Genomic DNA, 15,516 nt, shown 5'->3' with positions numbered 1-15,516 from the left:
ACCTGCAAAAACCTTTGATCCTTAAGGGTTCAGGGCAGGTTGGAGACACCTGGGTTTGCACGTGGACATTAATCATTCACATGACACCTCCCTCCCACTCCCAAGGGGGAGCAACAACTTGCATGCATTGGATGCCCACTGTGTACTGGGCATTTGACTTAACTTTAGTCCTCCCCACAGCTCGGAGAAGAAGACAGGCAAACCATCTCCAAATCCTGCATTTAGGACTTGAGGCCCAGGGAGGTCAATGCCTTGTCCAAGAACACATCCAGGTGGAGAAGGAGGAAGTTTTTGAAGTCAGGTGGTCTGTCCCCTTCCTTGCAGAGCCCATACTCTTGCATGATGCTGTGCAGCCTCTGTGGGAAACAGCTAAAAATGGGGCCTTATGAGGGAGGGGGGCTGCCTACTGCTAGATCCAGAGTTGGGGAGGAGGAGTGGGAGAAGGCTAGACCTGGCAGGCTGCAGTCCAGGAGCCTCTGCGTTTGACCCCCCTGGCCTATGACATGGCTATGCACCAGCATTTCTGCAGGAATGCGTCTGTGCATTGGCTGCTGGACCAGGTGAAATTAGGTCCTTTAGGGAAAGGGCCTAAAGATTCCAGACCAGCAAATTACAACCTTGCAATTAAAAGAAAAGCTACATGGAAATGAAGTGTGAAGATACCTGTGACTTCTGATGTGCTCATGAGAGGGAGCGAATCAGCCAGAGAACACCTGCTCTGCTCTTCCTTGAAATGAACACTCGGGTGGACACCCTGGACTGGCTCGTCGCAGCACCCTGGGCTTCTCATTCTCGGCTGCGTGTTCCAGACAGCCCTCTCCCGAGGCAGAGAGCACCTGTGTTTGGCAAGGTTCTCTGGCACAGTGCATGGCACAGAGTCACCATACAGCCAGATCTGTTTGCACACAGGAGATGGCAGGAGAAAGGTGAATCTGCTCCATTACACCCAGGGCCTCCAGGATTTTTAAAAGAAATGAAGGTCAGGATCGTGACATGCTTGGAATACCCTGTGGGTTCTTTCCTGCCACATATGCTCACAGTAGCGAGAAAAAACCACTGTAAGTAATATTTGTGGGGGAGTCTGACGTGGCCACAGAGTACATGGATGGCAGGGAGGGTCCTGGGGACTTGGCTGGGCACCATCTGATGCTGCAATTAAGGTGCCTTGCCTCCCCACCAGCCTTTGTGCTTAGAACTATGTTGCCACTAAGACCTTGACGTTTCTGGCACTGGTACGTTTCTCCCCTGGGACTCGGGCTGGTGAGGCAGTCCTGTGCTTGATCTGTGGGTAGAGGTGGCTGTTCACTGCTGCAACATTTCCTGGAAGGAGGCAGGGGATGCCCCAGAGATAGCCCTGCATGCCTCCTTCTGTGGGTCCCAGGGAAAATGGAGCACTTACCTAGTGGTCTCAGAGACACACCTACATGTAGGGGGCCTGGGAGGGAAGACAGGTGTGAGAATGGAGAAGAGCCCAGCTCTGGATCCCTGGTGGAGGCTGCCCACAGTGGGTCTCGTTTCCCATGTTCCCACCTGGCTCACACTGTCAGGCCAGGTGACACCTAACACCCACCTTGTGAACACCAGCTCCTTCAAATAAATGGTACTACGGTAAGAAGCTGTGCCAGGGCAGGGTGGGGCTGTCCCTCCATCTCTAATTACCAGCACTGCAACAATGTGCTCAGTGCCATTGTCACTGCTGGTGCTACCTCCAGCAAGAGTGGGCTCTGCATTAGGCGCTGGCTAGGCAGGCCCTTTCCAGGTGTCGTCTCATTCATGTTCGTAAGCCCACACTTTCTTCCCATCGCCCATGATCACTGTCATCTGCTTCCTGCCCACCCAACTCCACTCCACTATTAAAGTCACGCCTCAAACTGTCATTTTCTTCTTAATTTTTAATCAGTCTGTGTCAAGAAAAAACAGGACTTGATCAAGTTTCCAGCCCTCACTGCTCTGTCAGCACAGCAATTTTATGGATTAGAGTTTTGTTTATATTTGTCTAAAACCCAGAGGAGGAAAGGAATCAACTCCACAAACCAACACATATTTGAAGAGACACTTTCGGAGTCGGGCATTTTCTTTTTTGTTATATGTCAATCAATCAATTTCATAGGAACGACACCCAGTGGGCACCATGAGACTCTTGCAGTAGGAATGTAGGGCTGGCCAGCAGGCGAGGCAGCCCAAGGCCCCAAAAGCAGGAGAGGAGGGCAGTCTTGGGGCTGGAAGGAGCCTCCTGACTCTGCAGGACAAACTGATGGGGGGGAATAAAGAATTCACTTTCTTTGGAGGCAGAATATGTTTACAGAAACAATTTCTGTTTTGGAAAATAAAAATATGCTTACATTTTGGAGTAAGGGCAACGTAATAGTCACCCGGAGAGAAACTCATGACTCAGATCAACTGTCAGGTGGAGTCATTTAAAATTCCCAAACTAAACATTACCTTAGTTACTTTCTCCACCATGAGATGTGTTTGAACACATTCTGATCATGTGTGAAGTCACAGTTCTTAGCCAACACCACTGATCCATGTGCCACACCATGAACACAAATACCAATGCTCCATCACCAAACGCTGATGCTTTGATGCTCTGTGGCATGGAGCATGAGAACTCCCTTTTTTTAAAAGAAATTTCAAGAAAGCAGAGTCTGCTTGTCTTTCCTTTCTTATTGGGACTGCCACATCCTGCTCTGAGCAGAGTTTTCTGGCTAAAGGAAGATGGTCCGAATGTCACAGGGGAGCCTTTCCGTTGTGAGTTTGTCCCTTACTGAGGTCACAGGGGGGCTCTGCTCCTCTTCTTGTAGCTCAACATGGACTTTCTGCAGAGGCTGACCCATCCAGCTTTGGAGTTCAGCAATAGTTTGAAGCAGATTTGAGAAGCAAATTTACAAAATGTGACATGCTTTCTGAAGGCGCAGGGAGCACTCATAACAGAAGTCGACGGGATGTGTGACGCAGTGGGATGCGCAGGGAACTGCCCCACGTTCCCCAGCACTCGGCACACTTAACACCTCCCTTCAGGACAGCACAGGGGATTCCCCTCTGCTCTTTATTCCCCAGTGGTCCTGTCAAATCCTTGAGTGTCCTCTGAAAGCACTGCCCTGCAATTTGTCAGCCTCGCTGTTGAGTTCGAGATGTATGATGTGAATCACTGTCCCTATGTAGATAAATTAGAAAACGCCTCTCATGTCCTCTCGCTCTGTCTGTCTGTGGCCCTCCCTCCAAGGCAGAAGGCTCCTTTCCCCAAGGGGCAGTAGAATTATGGAGAGTTCACCCGGTTAGGGATCTTCTTCCATTAGAGGAATCTCTGTAAAACAAGACATGATTATGATCTTAGTACCACCAAAAACACGATAGCAATTTGGAATGATGACAATTCCTGAAATTAGTGAGGAGAAGAAAAAATCAAATAAGCAACTCTCTGGTATAACATCTATTTGCTGGAAAGCAATTGTGACCCTATTTCTAGTTCATGAAAAATAAAGCGTTAGACTTTAACACAGACCCTAACTAGTCATATAAGCCAGCAAGTTACAGATTCAAGCACAGAGAGGCAGTGTGGTTTGCAGGAAAGGAACTGTGTGGGGACCAGGAGGCCTCTGTTTCTGTGTCACTATGGCCATTCACTGTTGAGCTAGAATTTCTAGAGTTCATGGTTGCAAAGTTGGGCTGATGCTTCCCTTCTCTGGGAAACAGAGCCCTCATTAACTGATACATTTGTCCTACCTCCCCATGGACTGCATTCTGCCCTTCCTTGCAACAGGTGCAGGAGCGTCTTTTATCTCACATGGGGTAAAAGCAACTTGTATGTACACAGCACTTGTCTGGGGCTGGGACACTGCAGGGGCCCCGACATTTCTCTTTCTCTTTGCCTGTGTGTGTTATCCTGTTCCTAAGCTCTGCTTTTAGAAGTCCTGCCTAATTAAGGGATAAAGAAGGAAAACATCCTGTATCTTGTAGAAGCTACAAAAATTAAGTAGGACCACTGTAGCCTTTCAGCTCTGGATGGCTTGGTGCCCTTTGGGCTTCCTGAAATTTCCATTAATGGACCTATTATTTGCAAAATGATGATCATTCCTTACAATAACTGGCCTTGGCCAAAGCCTCTACCCATAGAAGAGGGGGAAGAAATGGGAGCTGAATGAAAGGCAAATGACTCAGCTCTGTGCCAGGGAGCGGGGCGGTGTGCAGAAGGGGCTGGCTTACGGATGCTGGGTGTGAGATTTTACAGGTGCAGCTTAGCCCTGGGGAAACACTTACCATCTGCAATGTCGATGCCTGGACTGGTGGATGCCATCTCCCCCGCCGTCCTAGTAATTGTGTCAGGGTTGTCGGAGGTGGGGTGAGTGCCCCCTTGGCACATGGGAGGTGAATATAGACTCTGGAGCAGCTCGGAAGAGCCTGATGTGCTGTCACAGGTTTCTGACTCTCCTGGTCCAGTATCCGTGTCCCCAGAGCCAGGGTATGCTGGGGGGCTCTGGTCGTCTACGGGTATGGGGCATCCCTGGCCCACAGAGGCCAGATACCCAGGGCCTAAGGCACTCAAGCCACCACTCACAGCCTCATCATAGGACGGGAGCATGACGGGCACACCGTCCACTACCACGAAGTCAGGGTCACTGCTGGAACTCCTGGGAGGGCCCCTGTGTGGAAGCAATGGTGTCAATGAGTCAGAAGGCTACTCCAGTGCTCCCCACCAGAGCTGGGGTACTCGGGGCTCACAGAGTGTGATAAAGACCAGCATGAATGAGGGTGCAGAAGAGCCAGCCTACTTTCTGGGTCTGTTCTGGCAGACAGTGCAGTCCCTCACGGCCATGCTGACAGAGAAGAGGTTTTTCTCTTGTCACTCTGGTGTTCCTGCCTCATTCTTCCTGTTGCCTCTGAGATCTACTACCTCCTGTACATCTGTCCTGCCTACTCATGAACTTGTGTGTGGGAGGGAACCACGTGACCCATTCCAACAGAACATCCCAAGGTGCCTCTGCTGTATGTCCCAGGATGGTTTTGAATGCAGAGTAGCACTGTTAAACATCGAGGGAATGGTGGACCCTAAGTGCTCATGGAAGATGGCAAATCTGTGCTTGAAATAATTCTTTTTTTATTTTCTGCCGTAGTATAGAAACCACTTACTTTTAGACAAGATAGAACAATAACAAAAGGAAAAAACAAAAGTCTGACTATGGGCATGCTCTGACCTGATTTCCTCATTCAAGTTCGTGAGTTCATGGGCCACCTCCTGACCCTGCAGCATGGTAGCTTAGGCATGGCCTGTGCTGTTGGCACAAGGTGGTATCTGGGAAGCCAATCTGCCACCTCACAGGCACTCTCATATAGGCGCACATGCCCTTGCTCCTGGCCTGGCTCCTGTGCATCTTATCATCCTGCATGGTCAGCATGGCTGGGCTTGAGCCCAGGTGGTGTCTGACACCAACCCCTGTGCTCCTTTGGACCACTGCGCTCTATTCCTGGCCCCAGAAGGAACCCAGAGTGGCTTGTAAGTGGCTGACACAGCTTAGCTTCTTAGTGCCTCTGCTGGAAGCTGGAGCTGTGTAAGGCCAGACAGTGACATGCCAAGAAGGAAAGATGACCTGTTTAGGGAGGCAGACCCAGAATCCCTGAGTGCTGATGGCTCCAAAACCCAAGGGTGTGAAATGTGTGGACGTGGCACCTGAGGTGGAGGGCAGTATTGGACTGTACTTTTCTCTAGTGCTCAAAGGATGGTCTGGAGTCCACTATTTGAACCATCTTGCAAAATCCTGTGGCTCATGGTGGTAGGCTCCATGCCCTATAGTTCTTCAAGACTACTGAGCTCTAGCAGGTGGAAAATTGCCAAGGTCCATGCTAGAAGGAGGGAGGTGGGAGGGAAGGATGTTTTGGATCTGATGTTCCCTCTCTTAGAGTCACTAGTTAGTATATCCTGGACAAGGTACCTCCACTTCTCAACTCAGGACTGCTCATTGTCCCTTTCACCTCCTAGTTGTCCCAGCTAGGATAGGCAGTTACCTCTCTCTATTCTCTATTTCCCATCCTAATACTCTATGCCAGGCCACGTCCCCTGTGATCTGTCAGCTTTCCCCAACTAGGATACTCAGTTCCCATATACCCTGTCATCAAACATCTCCACAGCGTCTGCATTCCTGGGACACAGGGAACAATCTCTGTTCTTGACTTGCCCTTGAGAATCTTACCATCCATTTGGACAGATGGAATTGACTTTTCCAAAACTAGAGAATGATGCAAGATGGAAACACTCAAGGGATTAAGAACATCAAGTGAAAGAGTTTTGAGAACAATTTTAAAACATCTTAATATTTAGTCAATATCCTGGAAACTTCTTCCAAGCCTAAGTAGAAAAATAGCTTCTGTGGGCTGTTTTAAAGTACTCTAATGTACTATAAATCACAGCTGTGCAGTTTAGCTTTCTCTTTGTAATCCTTTGGCCTTTTTGAGATACTGTAATTGCTCAGTGATAGAACATGGTCCCTTGATTAATAAATAATAATGCTGCAGACTCAGAGAGTAGATGGCAGGTTTGAGAAGTTTCTGTTACTTCAGGAAAGGTTTGGTGATGTCACCAGGGTGCACAGACACACCTTTGGATCTGGAGAGGGATGCAGGTGACCCTTATACCTAGCACACTCTCTGAGGCTAGGAAGAGTTGGGTGCCTGCCAGATGTGACCATGGGGGGTTCCTGCTTCTAAGCCCACTGTTACGGCTTGGCTCTGTCCCCAAAGGTTCATGTGTTGAAGAGTAAGATCCTTGAAAGCCATCTTGGGATCCAGCCTCTCCCCCTGCCCTTCTCTCTGCTTTCCGGCTCCACCATTTGCTCCCTGACATGATGTTCTACCTTGCCTCAGGCCCAAAGTGAGAGGGCCAGACAACCAAGAACTGATATCTCTGAAATCCTGTGTCCAAAATAAACCTTTTGTCCCTTGAAGTTGTTTATCTCAGGTATTTTGTCACAGTGACCACAAAGCTGACTCATACACCCACTTAGCATTGCTAAATAAAGTGAGACTGCCCTGGGGGTGTGAGGCTAAGGGAAAGGGATTGAAGGTTGTTTCCAACAGGCTGCCCACTTTCCTCACAGGGAGTTGTGAGAGATACACTGGATTTTCCTGGAGGGGAGAGAAAGAGGTGGCTAATTCCAGGAGCTTCCTCCTTCCCTAAGCAATATTCCCCTTTTCAGGGGTAGTTTGCATGAACCTGGGAGCTAGACTGTTCCTAATGGGGGAAGTGCCCTGTCCTGAAGCATTAGGTCCTAAACCATCATGATAACTACGAGGGTGAAGACACTAGGCTGATTATTCGTGTCACCAACAGGGGCAGTGTGTGGGGAAGGGGTTAGGGGGATGGAGATCCACCCTCCAAACATCCAGTTCAGCAGGCTCGGATCAGACTCCAGGCAGAGGCTCACTAGTCCCATGATGTTCTCCCTCCTGAGACCACCGCCCACTGCACACACAACTGACCTCCACTATGACACATAGCTCGGACCTTGTCTCCTTGTCCTTTGTACATGTCTTATCCTCCAGGGCCACATGCAGGTGGGAGTGGCTCCCTGGTGGGGCAGTGAGCACCATGCAGCCCTCATTTGCTTCCCTTCTCCAGCCCCCACAATTCTTGCCTCAGAATGTTCTACTGGGGGGAGGACAAATGAGGCCTATGGTGCTCTGGTCCCAGATACCCCAAAACATTCCAGGAAGATATTTCTAGCTCTGCTGTTCCACCTGAGGACCTCAGCTTTGCACTTGTCACATGCTCTCTCTGCTGCACTGACCTGGGGGGGAAGTGGGCCTTGAACTTGGTCTGGAACATCCTGGCCAGGATGACGAGCAGTAGCACCAGCAGCACGCTGGTCGCTGTGAATGCCACAATCTTCCATGTGGTCAGGAGGGTCTCGTGGGTGCTGGGCCATGTTTGCTCTGCCGTGAGAGAACAAAACCATGCATGAGGTTTGCACTGTGACAGGTGCCAAAGTCCCCCAAATGTTCCTTTGATGGATTCACCTGCCACATGAGACACCCAGAGAGTACCTACTAGCTCCCTGGGGCTCAACAGACACCTCGCACCTGGCACAGTGCCTATTAATCACATTATGATTCACACAAGACTAAAATCCATCTCCAGCATGGGCTCTGCTGGGTTGAAGACAGACCTTCTTGTTCAAATCTACACTGGCCTGAGAGCCTGGCATAGACCCAAATAATTTGCCCCTTTGTGCAGAGAATGAAGAGGGGGTCCTCTTTCCGAAGGACGGTGTTCTGAAATGGACCAAGGGCTGAAGGGGTCAGAGGAGGCTATAGGCCTTGGCGATGTTCTGGGATATATTATTGGCTGGGATGAAAGGTGGTGGCATAAAGCAAAAAAGAGGAGGACTAAGGGGACGTGCCTGTCCCCTGGCCCTCATCCTCATTCTGTCCACTGAGTGTCTGAGAGTAAGATGCAGTAAGAGCAGTTCCTTCCAGAACAGAGTTTCATCCTTTCGCCACAAGCACCCTGCCCGCTAGCCTGCTCCCTCCTCTCATCACACTCAGTGGCCGTCCTCCTACTCTCTCTGCCCCTCTCCCCTCGTTGGCTCACATGAACACCTGTGTGCCTTCAGATCCCCAGTGTTAATAAGCATGTCCCTCGCGTGCTGTGTCCAGAGGAGTGGCTTGCAGCCAGCACTGTGGCTTGGAGCGGCGGCCACGGCCATGGTCTAGAAAGGGCAGAAGACTGTGGTGCATGCCAGTACCCAGGCCTCGGTTGTGTGGTCACTATCCTGGGCACTAAGTGGTGAAGCGAGTTTCCAAGTAATTTGTAATTTGTCATTAAGTTAGGAAAGCACTGGAACTTGAAAATGGCCTCCATTTGTGTAGGTGAGAAAAGTCTGAGCTTCAGTAATATCGTTTGTGTTCTCGTTTGCATTTTTAGTGGAAGAGAACAGTGCATCCCTGAGTCCCAGGGCAGTGTGCAGGATTCTGGTCACACCCGCAGGCCTGCATCCTTGCCAGTCGAAGGGCCAAGGATGGGAGAAAACTGCCCAGAGGCTGAGGTCCTTCCTTGGATGCCAAGGGACTAGGGACCCTGTCCACAGGATCAGCATTTTAACTGGGAATGGGCAGATTAATACTCCTGACCCTCAGAACAGGGCCTGGAATCATCTGGCACAGCCCAGCCCCAGCCCCACATACTGGCAACACATTACCACAGCCTGTTCCTGGCGCTGGGTGTGGGAGCGGAGCAGACACAGGCTGCCCCTCTGAGGGACTCACCTGATTTGATGCAGTAGACTTGATAGGAAGGGAACCACTCTCCGTACTGGCAGGTGATGTACTTGTAGTCACTGGTGAGGCTGTAGCCAGGATCGCAGTAAAACTCCACCACAGTTCCATGGTTGTAGCGCTCACAAGGCCGCGGGTGGCAGATGAAATCTCCGTGACTCACCATTGGAGGTAGTGGACAAACTTGGGCAGTGGGGGAGAATAAGAGTTTCAGCACCACAGGCTCGCCCTGTCTGAAGCCCTCAGATGCACGCTGATCCAGGAGAGCAGGCTGCTTAAAGATGTGCTTCTGCGTTCATCACAAGACCACTGAGTTGAGCCAGAGTTGGCCCCCTCTTTTGTATTTTCACGTAAAGTGAAGTGGAAGCCTTCTAGAATATTCTGAGCACATGCTGCTCTCACATGGTGTTGTAAAGTACACCGTGAAAGAGAGGCTCATTTTACAATGCAAAGAGTGTGCCTATTTAATAGATTGTATTAGCTACTCTATTAATAATGCATGCTATTATGTGCCAGACAGCCTAGTAAATAAAATTAAGATATTTGTGGACAAAATCTTTACTGAAAGGCACAGCTATGCCAAGTCTGCTTCTGCAACCACAGTAGTAATTTGGAACTGTTTGAATCACAGGGCTGGTCCTAACCTGATCCTCCAGTGTCATCTTGGGGTCTGGCCAGTGACAAACGTGGAGCAATTCTTCTACCTCTGCTTGAGGACCCAGGTCACACACCCCCTCCCCATAAGGGGGAAACGAGAAGTCTTGGGTTCTAGGTTTGCTTCTGCTACCACCACATTGTGTGACTTTAAACGGGTCACTTAACCTCTGGAAGCCTTATTGTTCTCCTCTGTAAAGTGAAAGCTTATTCTGCCCTAGATGAAGTTTGGGGGTTTTCTGATTCTAATATTCCATGAGATTAGGGAAAAGCTGATTTTAGTTTCCTATCTCAAGACTGCATCCTGGGCTGCAAGGTAGGAATGGCTCCCTCTCTGGAACCAGAAAGATGGTTTTAGCAGTTTGGTGCTTGTTTATCTCATGCCACAGAGAGCTCTCTTTCCCGGAGAAGGACTAAAAAATAAACAGCATTCTTCAGGAAATAATAAAACCACAAATTCTACCAATGGCAGCCTAAAACCCACACCTGTGGAAACCTGGAAGAACTCAGAGCAAAAACCAAAACAAATAAACCCAAAAGAGAGTTAACTTTTGAGCCCCTTTCTAGGGGCAACCAAATGCCCTGGACAATGTAAATCTTTGGGCAATGCCCATTGCACACAGGCTGGTTCTGCAGGGAGAGTCACCACCCGACACTGGTTGCCCTGTGAAGGGCACAGAAAAAAGCAAGTAGTACCACTCACTGGCAGCACATGCCCAATGAAGCTGGTGACAAAATGGGACCACCAGTGGAGGAGTTCCAAGGCATGTGGATACAAGCGCTCTTGCTCTCTCGTGCTCTCTCTCTCTGCCTCCTTCCCTCCTTCCCTCCTCCCCTGCAAACAGTGCTGCAAAGTAGATCATTTTTTGGGTCTTTTAGATATGAAGAGACAGAAGCTCAAAGTAGCAACTAGAGGAGTGAGTGGGAGCCCAGACTTGCTCTAGACAGGAGCAGGTCTGAATTCTGGCTGAACTACGCTCCAGTTGAGTGACACTAAGTCCCTTCTCATCTCTGAGCTTCAGGATCCTGATGTGTAAAACAGGAGTCCCTGGGGCTGTTCTGAGGAATGCCAGTAAGGCCTTCATTCAGAGCCAACATATATGCATCCCTGGGGCCAGCAAAGACCCAAGTCTCTAAAGAGTGGGAACATCATGAGATAGTGGCTCACATGGGTGATGGGAAAGTGGAGGAGTCAGCAGGGGCACCCCAGGATCAGCAGCTACAGGAGGCCACTGCCACCCCTGGGTGGGTTGGATGAAGGGGTCTTCGTTGCTGGGATCCCAGTGGAAGATGGGACTCCCCAGGTCTATTCTGCAAGAGCTGGAGCTCAAGGACACTCAGACACTGCTGGAGATGTCCCCAGGCAGAAAGAGTGAGGGAGAAGACCAGTTTCTCTGCCTGCCCACCATCCTACCTCCCTCTGGGCAGAGCTAGTGGGGATCCAGGATGACCAGGGAGCCTAGGAAATGAGGTCTTCAGCAGGAACTCTGCCTGTAACATGGTGTAGGGCAGGGAAGGCCCAGGGACAGACCTGAGGAGCTTTTAGCTGCCCCAGGGTGCTGTTCCTGGGCTGGCAGATGCCCTTTACCATGTTGTCCATGGCATGGAGTCACGTAACCTCATGCATTCCATTTACATAAATGGGGGTTCTTTTCAGATTCAATATCTCGATCAGTTTCTGGGAATATCCAAGGAGGTAACAAAGGCAGCAGCTGAGGAAGAGGGACAGAGAAAAGGCAGTTGCAATGGTAGCTTTCTGTGAGGTCCAGGGATGGAAGGTGGGGGGTGGGGCTCTCTCACTAGTGGCCCTCCTCTATGACATTTTCCCTCCACTCAGTTCTCGTAAGAACACAGGGAAGGGTACCTCAGTGATCCCCAGGGATGATGGGCTCATCTGGTTGCCTGGGGTCCCCAGCACAGCCACATGCTAGTGGAGTCCAGTCACATGCTAGTGGAAGTCCTTTCTATGGGCGCAGGTATATTGAGTGTCCACCAACAGATGAATGGATAAGGAAAAAGTACGATACACACGCACACAGGCACACAACACACACGCAACACTACACACACACACCATGGAGTATTATTTAGCTTTTAAAAAGAAGGAAGCCCAGTCATTTGTAACAACAGGGCTGGACCTGGAGGACATTGAGTTAAATGAAAAAAGCCAGAAACAGAAAGAAAAATAATGAATGATGCATGGTCTCACTGATATGTAGAATGCAAAAACGTTAAGTTCAGAGAAACAGAATACAGTGGTGATTACCAGGGGTGGGCAGGTGGGGGAAGTGGGCAGATGTTGCTCAAAGGGCACATCTGTTTCGTAGGGAGGGTGAACAAATCTGGATCAAGGGACCATGGTTAGTAATGCTGTGTTGTATCCTGTAAATTGGTTGAGGGTAGATCTCAGGCGTTCTCACCACAGACACAAAAAGGTAACTATGTGAGGAAGATACGTGACTTGCTCCACTGCAGTAGTAATCATTTTGCTATGTATACACACATCAAAACACCTTGATTATGTACAAAATTACAGCATCCAGAGCATTGAGGCTCTCCTCCTAGTAGGCTCTCCAAAAAAAGTCCCTAAGGGCCAAGATAGGACTAGAAAATTACCAGAACTGTTTTCAAGGCCCAGAAAATCTCATGGAAGAGGCCCTGTGAATATATGCACGTTTGTTATCAGCAGCAATTTTTCTCACTTGGCCTCAAGGATACAGGACTGTTCAAATCACTGCATCCGCTCCAAGGCAAACGGCCCCATGATGTGCTAAGGAATTGCTGTACTGTCAATCCATCATTTAATGAGACAAGGGGAGGCTGTGAGGTGTGGCGGACAGGGGGGTGGGCTGTGGAGTTACCCAAGTTTGTGTTCCAGTCACCTCTCTACTCTTGATGAGCTGTGGGGTATTCGGCACTTGTTTAACTTGCTAGGTCTTCGCTTTCCCATCTGTATAATGAAAATCAATTCCTAACTCACTAGGTCGTTGTGAGGATTAGAAGCTGTACATAAACCATGGTGCTCAAACGTCAGGAACACCCTGGGGACTTGGTAATAACAGCTAGTAGTGTCACTGGTGCCCAAACTTGCTGGAGTCCCTGTGCTCCCCTTCCCATGAGTGGCACAGCCAGGCTTCCTGTGAAGTTAGAATCCCTGGACTGTAACAGGGCAGCCCTGAACGTTCAGAGAACCTGGACGCATCTCATGGCCATGTTTTCTTGGAGACCAGGTAAAATCATTCATTGCATCTTTCATTCTGAGACTGTCATAATCACTTGTAATGGAGACACATCTGCCCCTAAGTGGAAGCAGTTATCTTCACACCTTGCACCTAGCAGACCATCAGCTTCTCTGTAGAGGAAACCCCTGCATGGTGCCATCAGGGCAGAGGCTGGGGAAGTGTTTCTTTGACTTGGAAGGAAACAACAACAGAGCTATTAATAACAAACTTGTTGAAATTTATTTAAATATCCCGAGGGACTTCCTTGCTTCTACCTGACACAGCCTTGCCTTGGGGCTAAACTGAGTTCTGGTACCTCAGCCTCTCTGCCCCTTCACTAAGACAATGCCACCTGACAAATGGCACACACAGAAGCCTCTAGCACAGGGCATGGTGGCCTCATGGGCAGCATTTGAAATAACCTACGTGTTCCTAGAATACCAGTGAGTAAAAGTACCACGCTGCCCCGAGAATTCCCTTAGGCTCAGCCTGCAACTCAGATCCCATCGGCTGCTAGTTCTAAGCAAAACATACCCGCCAGAACCTGTGGGTGGCACAACAAAGATTCTGCTGTAGCTCTATTTTTAAAATGTTTCCCAAAGCTTTAGAGATTATTAGCAACAGTTATTGCTTTATGAGGTGTGCAGTCGAGACATTCTGTGGTTCCAGGCAGAATCCATGCGAGGCTGGAAATGGATGATGATTACTGTCCACCAGGTGTCAACGCTCTGCTCCTTGTTTGATGACAGAGGACTATAGCTCCTTTCAGAAAAGCAGGAAAATTCCTCTCTATACACATGACGACAGAGTACAATTTTTTACCATATTTAATCTCTCATGGAGCTTGGTAGAGGCAGGCTAGTGGGGGACTGAGATGCAGAGGCCTGAGACCCTCAATGTGCCTCGTGTTGGCTAAGAAGGGCCTGAGCTGAGGCCGGACAGGTGAGCCAAAGAAACTATAGACTGTAGTTTCCCCACTAAGCTCTCTCTCCCTTTCCAGCCTCCCGGAAATTTCGCAGGCAGCTCCTTAAACCCTGAATGCCCCCGTTGCCTCACTGTTTCCTCCTGTTCAGATTGAAGCCAGCATGAACACTAGACTCCTCAGCGAGTCTTCCCTGCACATCCAGGCAATGGTCTCAGAATTCCTTGGACACTGTGTTTTACATGTTTTTACAAATGACACTCCACAACTTACGGTAAGGCCATGTCTTGATAAACCCTTGGGGTAAATAGAAAGTATCCTAAGTAGAAAATGCATTCAATACACCTAACCTGCCACACACCCAAGCTGAGCAATACAGCACTCTGCATAATATCTGTCATTTCCCTTTGTGAGCACACAGCTGGCAGAGTTGCCACTTGAAGTTGCTGCCCAGCATCGGAAGAGGGTCTTACTGTCTATTGTTAGCCCAGAAAAAGATCAAAATTCAAAATTTGAAGTACAGTTTCTACTGAATGCATATTGTTTTCCCAATAATATTGTTTTCAGTAAAGTTGAAAATCTTTTTGTTTTATTTTTTGATACTGGGGATTGAACCCAGAGGTGCTTTACCACTGAGCCACATCCCCAACCCTTTTTGTCTTTTATTTTGAGACTGGGTCTCACTAAGTTGCTTAGAGCCTTGCTAAGTTGCTGAGGCTGGCCTCTAACTCACAGTCCTCCTGCCTCAGCCTTTCCAGTTGCTGGGAAGGTGGCATGCACACCACTGCCCAACATAAAGCTGAACAATCTTAAACCATCCTAACTAAGTCAAGAACCATCCATACTTGTACAAATCTGAGAGGGCTAGCCTTTAAATTTTTGTAACTTCTATAGTATCCAGCACTATTCTTGGTAAATATTTTTGAGTGAGTGAATGAAAACTTCGTAGTCTTTGTAACAAACCATAGTCCCTCCTCCATCCACCACTTCTCCATTGTCAATGAGCTGTGATTTCTATGCTGTTCCTGGTCCCACTTCTCTAATGGAAAAAAAAAGTTGAGAAATGATGACAGCTTACCACAGTTTCTGCACCATGTGGCTACATCAGGCAAAGATCTGTGGCATTTTAAGGATGTCCTAGTGATGGGAGATAGAGCTTTGTCAGCCCCACCTCTGAAAGACTCATACAATAAAGAGGTCGGTGTTCTAACATCTTCAAAACAAGGCTGGTCAGTGCTTCCCATGAGATCTAAAATGTGTGCAGAGCACAGCAAAATGTACATGACAAAAAAGGAATGTCTACAGCAAACATCCTGTATTCCATGGAACAACACTCAACACAGATGGAGTGGTGCTAGCAGAGGAGGAGACGAGTGGCAGGGGGACTTACATCCTTGCAAAAATAAAGCATGGTTACTGCAGATCTGAGGCTTGGAAGATAAGGGGCAGGGA

At 48.9% G+C, this 15,516-nt stretch overlaps 1 protein-coding gene across 10 annotated transcripts in view; it reads right to left on the bottom strand.

The window, feature by feature from the left end:
- Window positions 1-538: 538 nt before the first annotated feature.
- The window catches only part of SUSD4 (sushi domain containing 4), a 132,398-nt gene continuing 117,420 nt past the window's right edge, over window positions 539-15,516 (bottom strand). For 4 of the 10 annotated variants that reach the window (XM_079106695.1, XM_079106697.1, XM_079106696.1 and 1 more), the window contains exons 6-9: window positions 9,259-9,457; window positions 7,782-7,926; window positions 4,261-4,643; window positions 541-3,307 (exon numbers count right to left, since the gene is read on the bottom strand). In XM_079106695.1, coding sequence (XP_078962821.1) covers window positions 3,279-3,307; window positions 4,261-4,643; window positions 7,782-7,926; window positions 9,259-9,457 — 756 coding nt within the window. In that variant the 3' untranslated portion in view covers window positions 541-3,278. Of the gene's footprint in view, window positions 3,308-4,260; window positions 4,644-7,781; window positions 7,927-9,258; window positions 9,458-15,516 lie in introns of all 10 variants that reach the window. The other 6 variants (XM_079106700.1, XM_079106702.1, XM_079106694.1 and 3 more) reach the window with 4 other exon arrangements.

The sequence above is a fragment of the Sciurus vulgaris genome (assembly GCF_902686455.1).
Source record: "Sciurus vulgaris genome assembly, chromosome: 12".
Lineage (NCBI taxonomy): Eukaryota > Metazoa > Chordata > Mammalia > Rodentia > Sciuridae > Sciurus > Sciurus vulgaris.
Note: the sequence above shows the minus strand (reverse complement) of the source record. Positions and strands in the feature narration are given on the sequence as shown.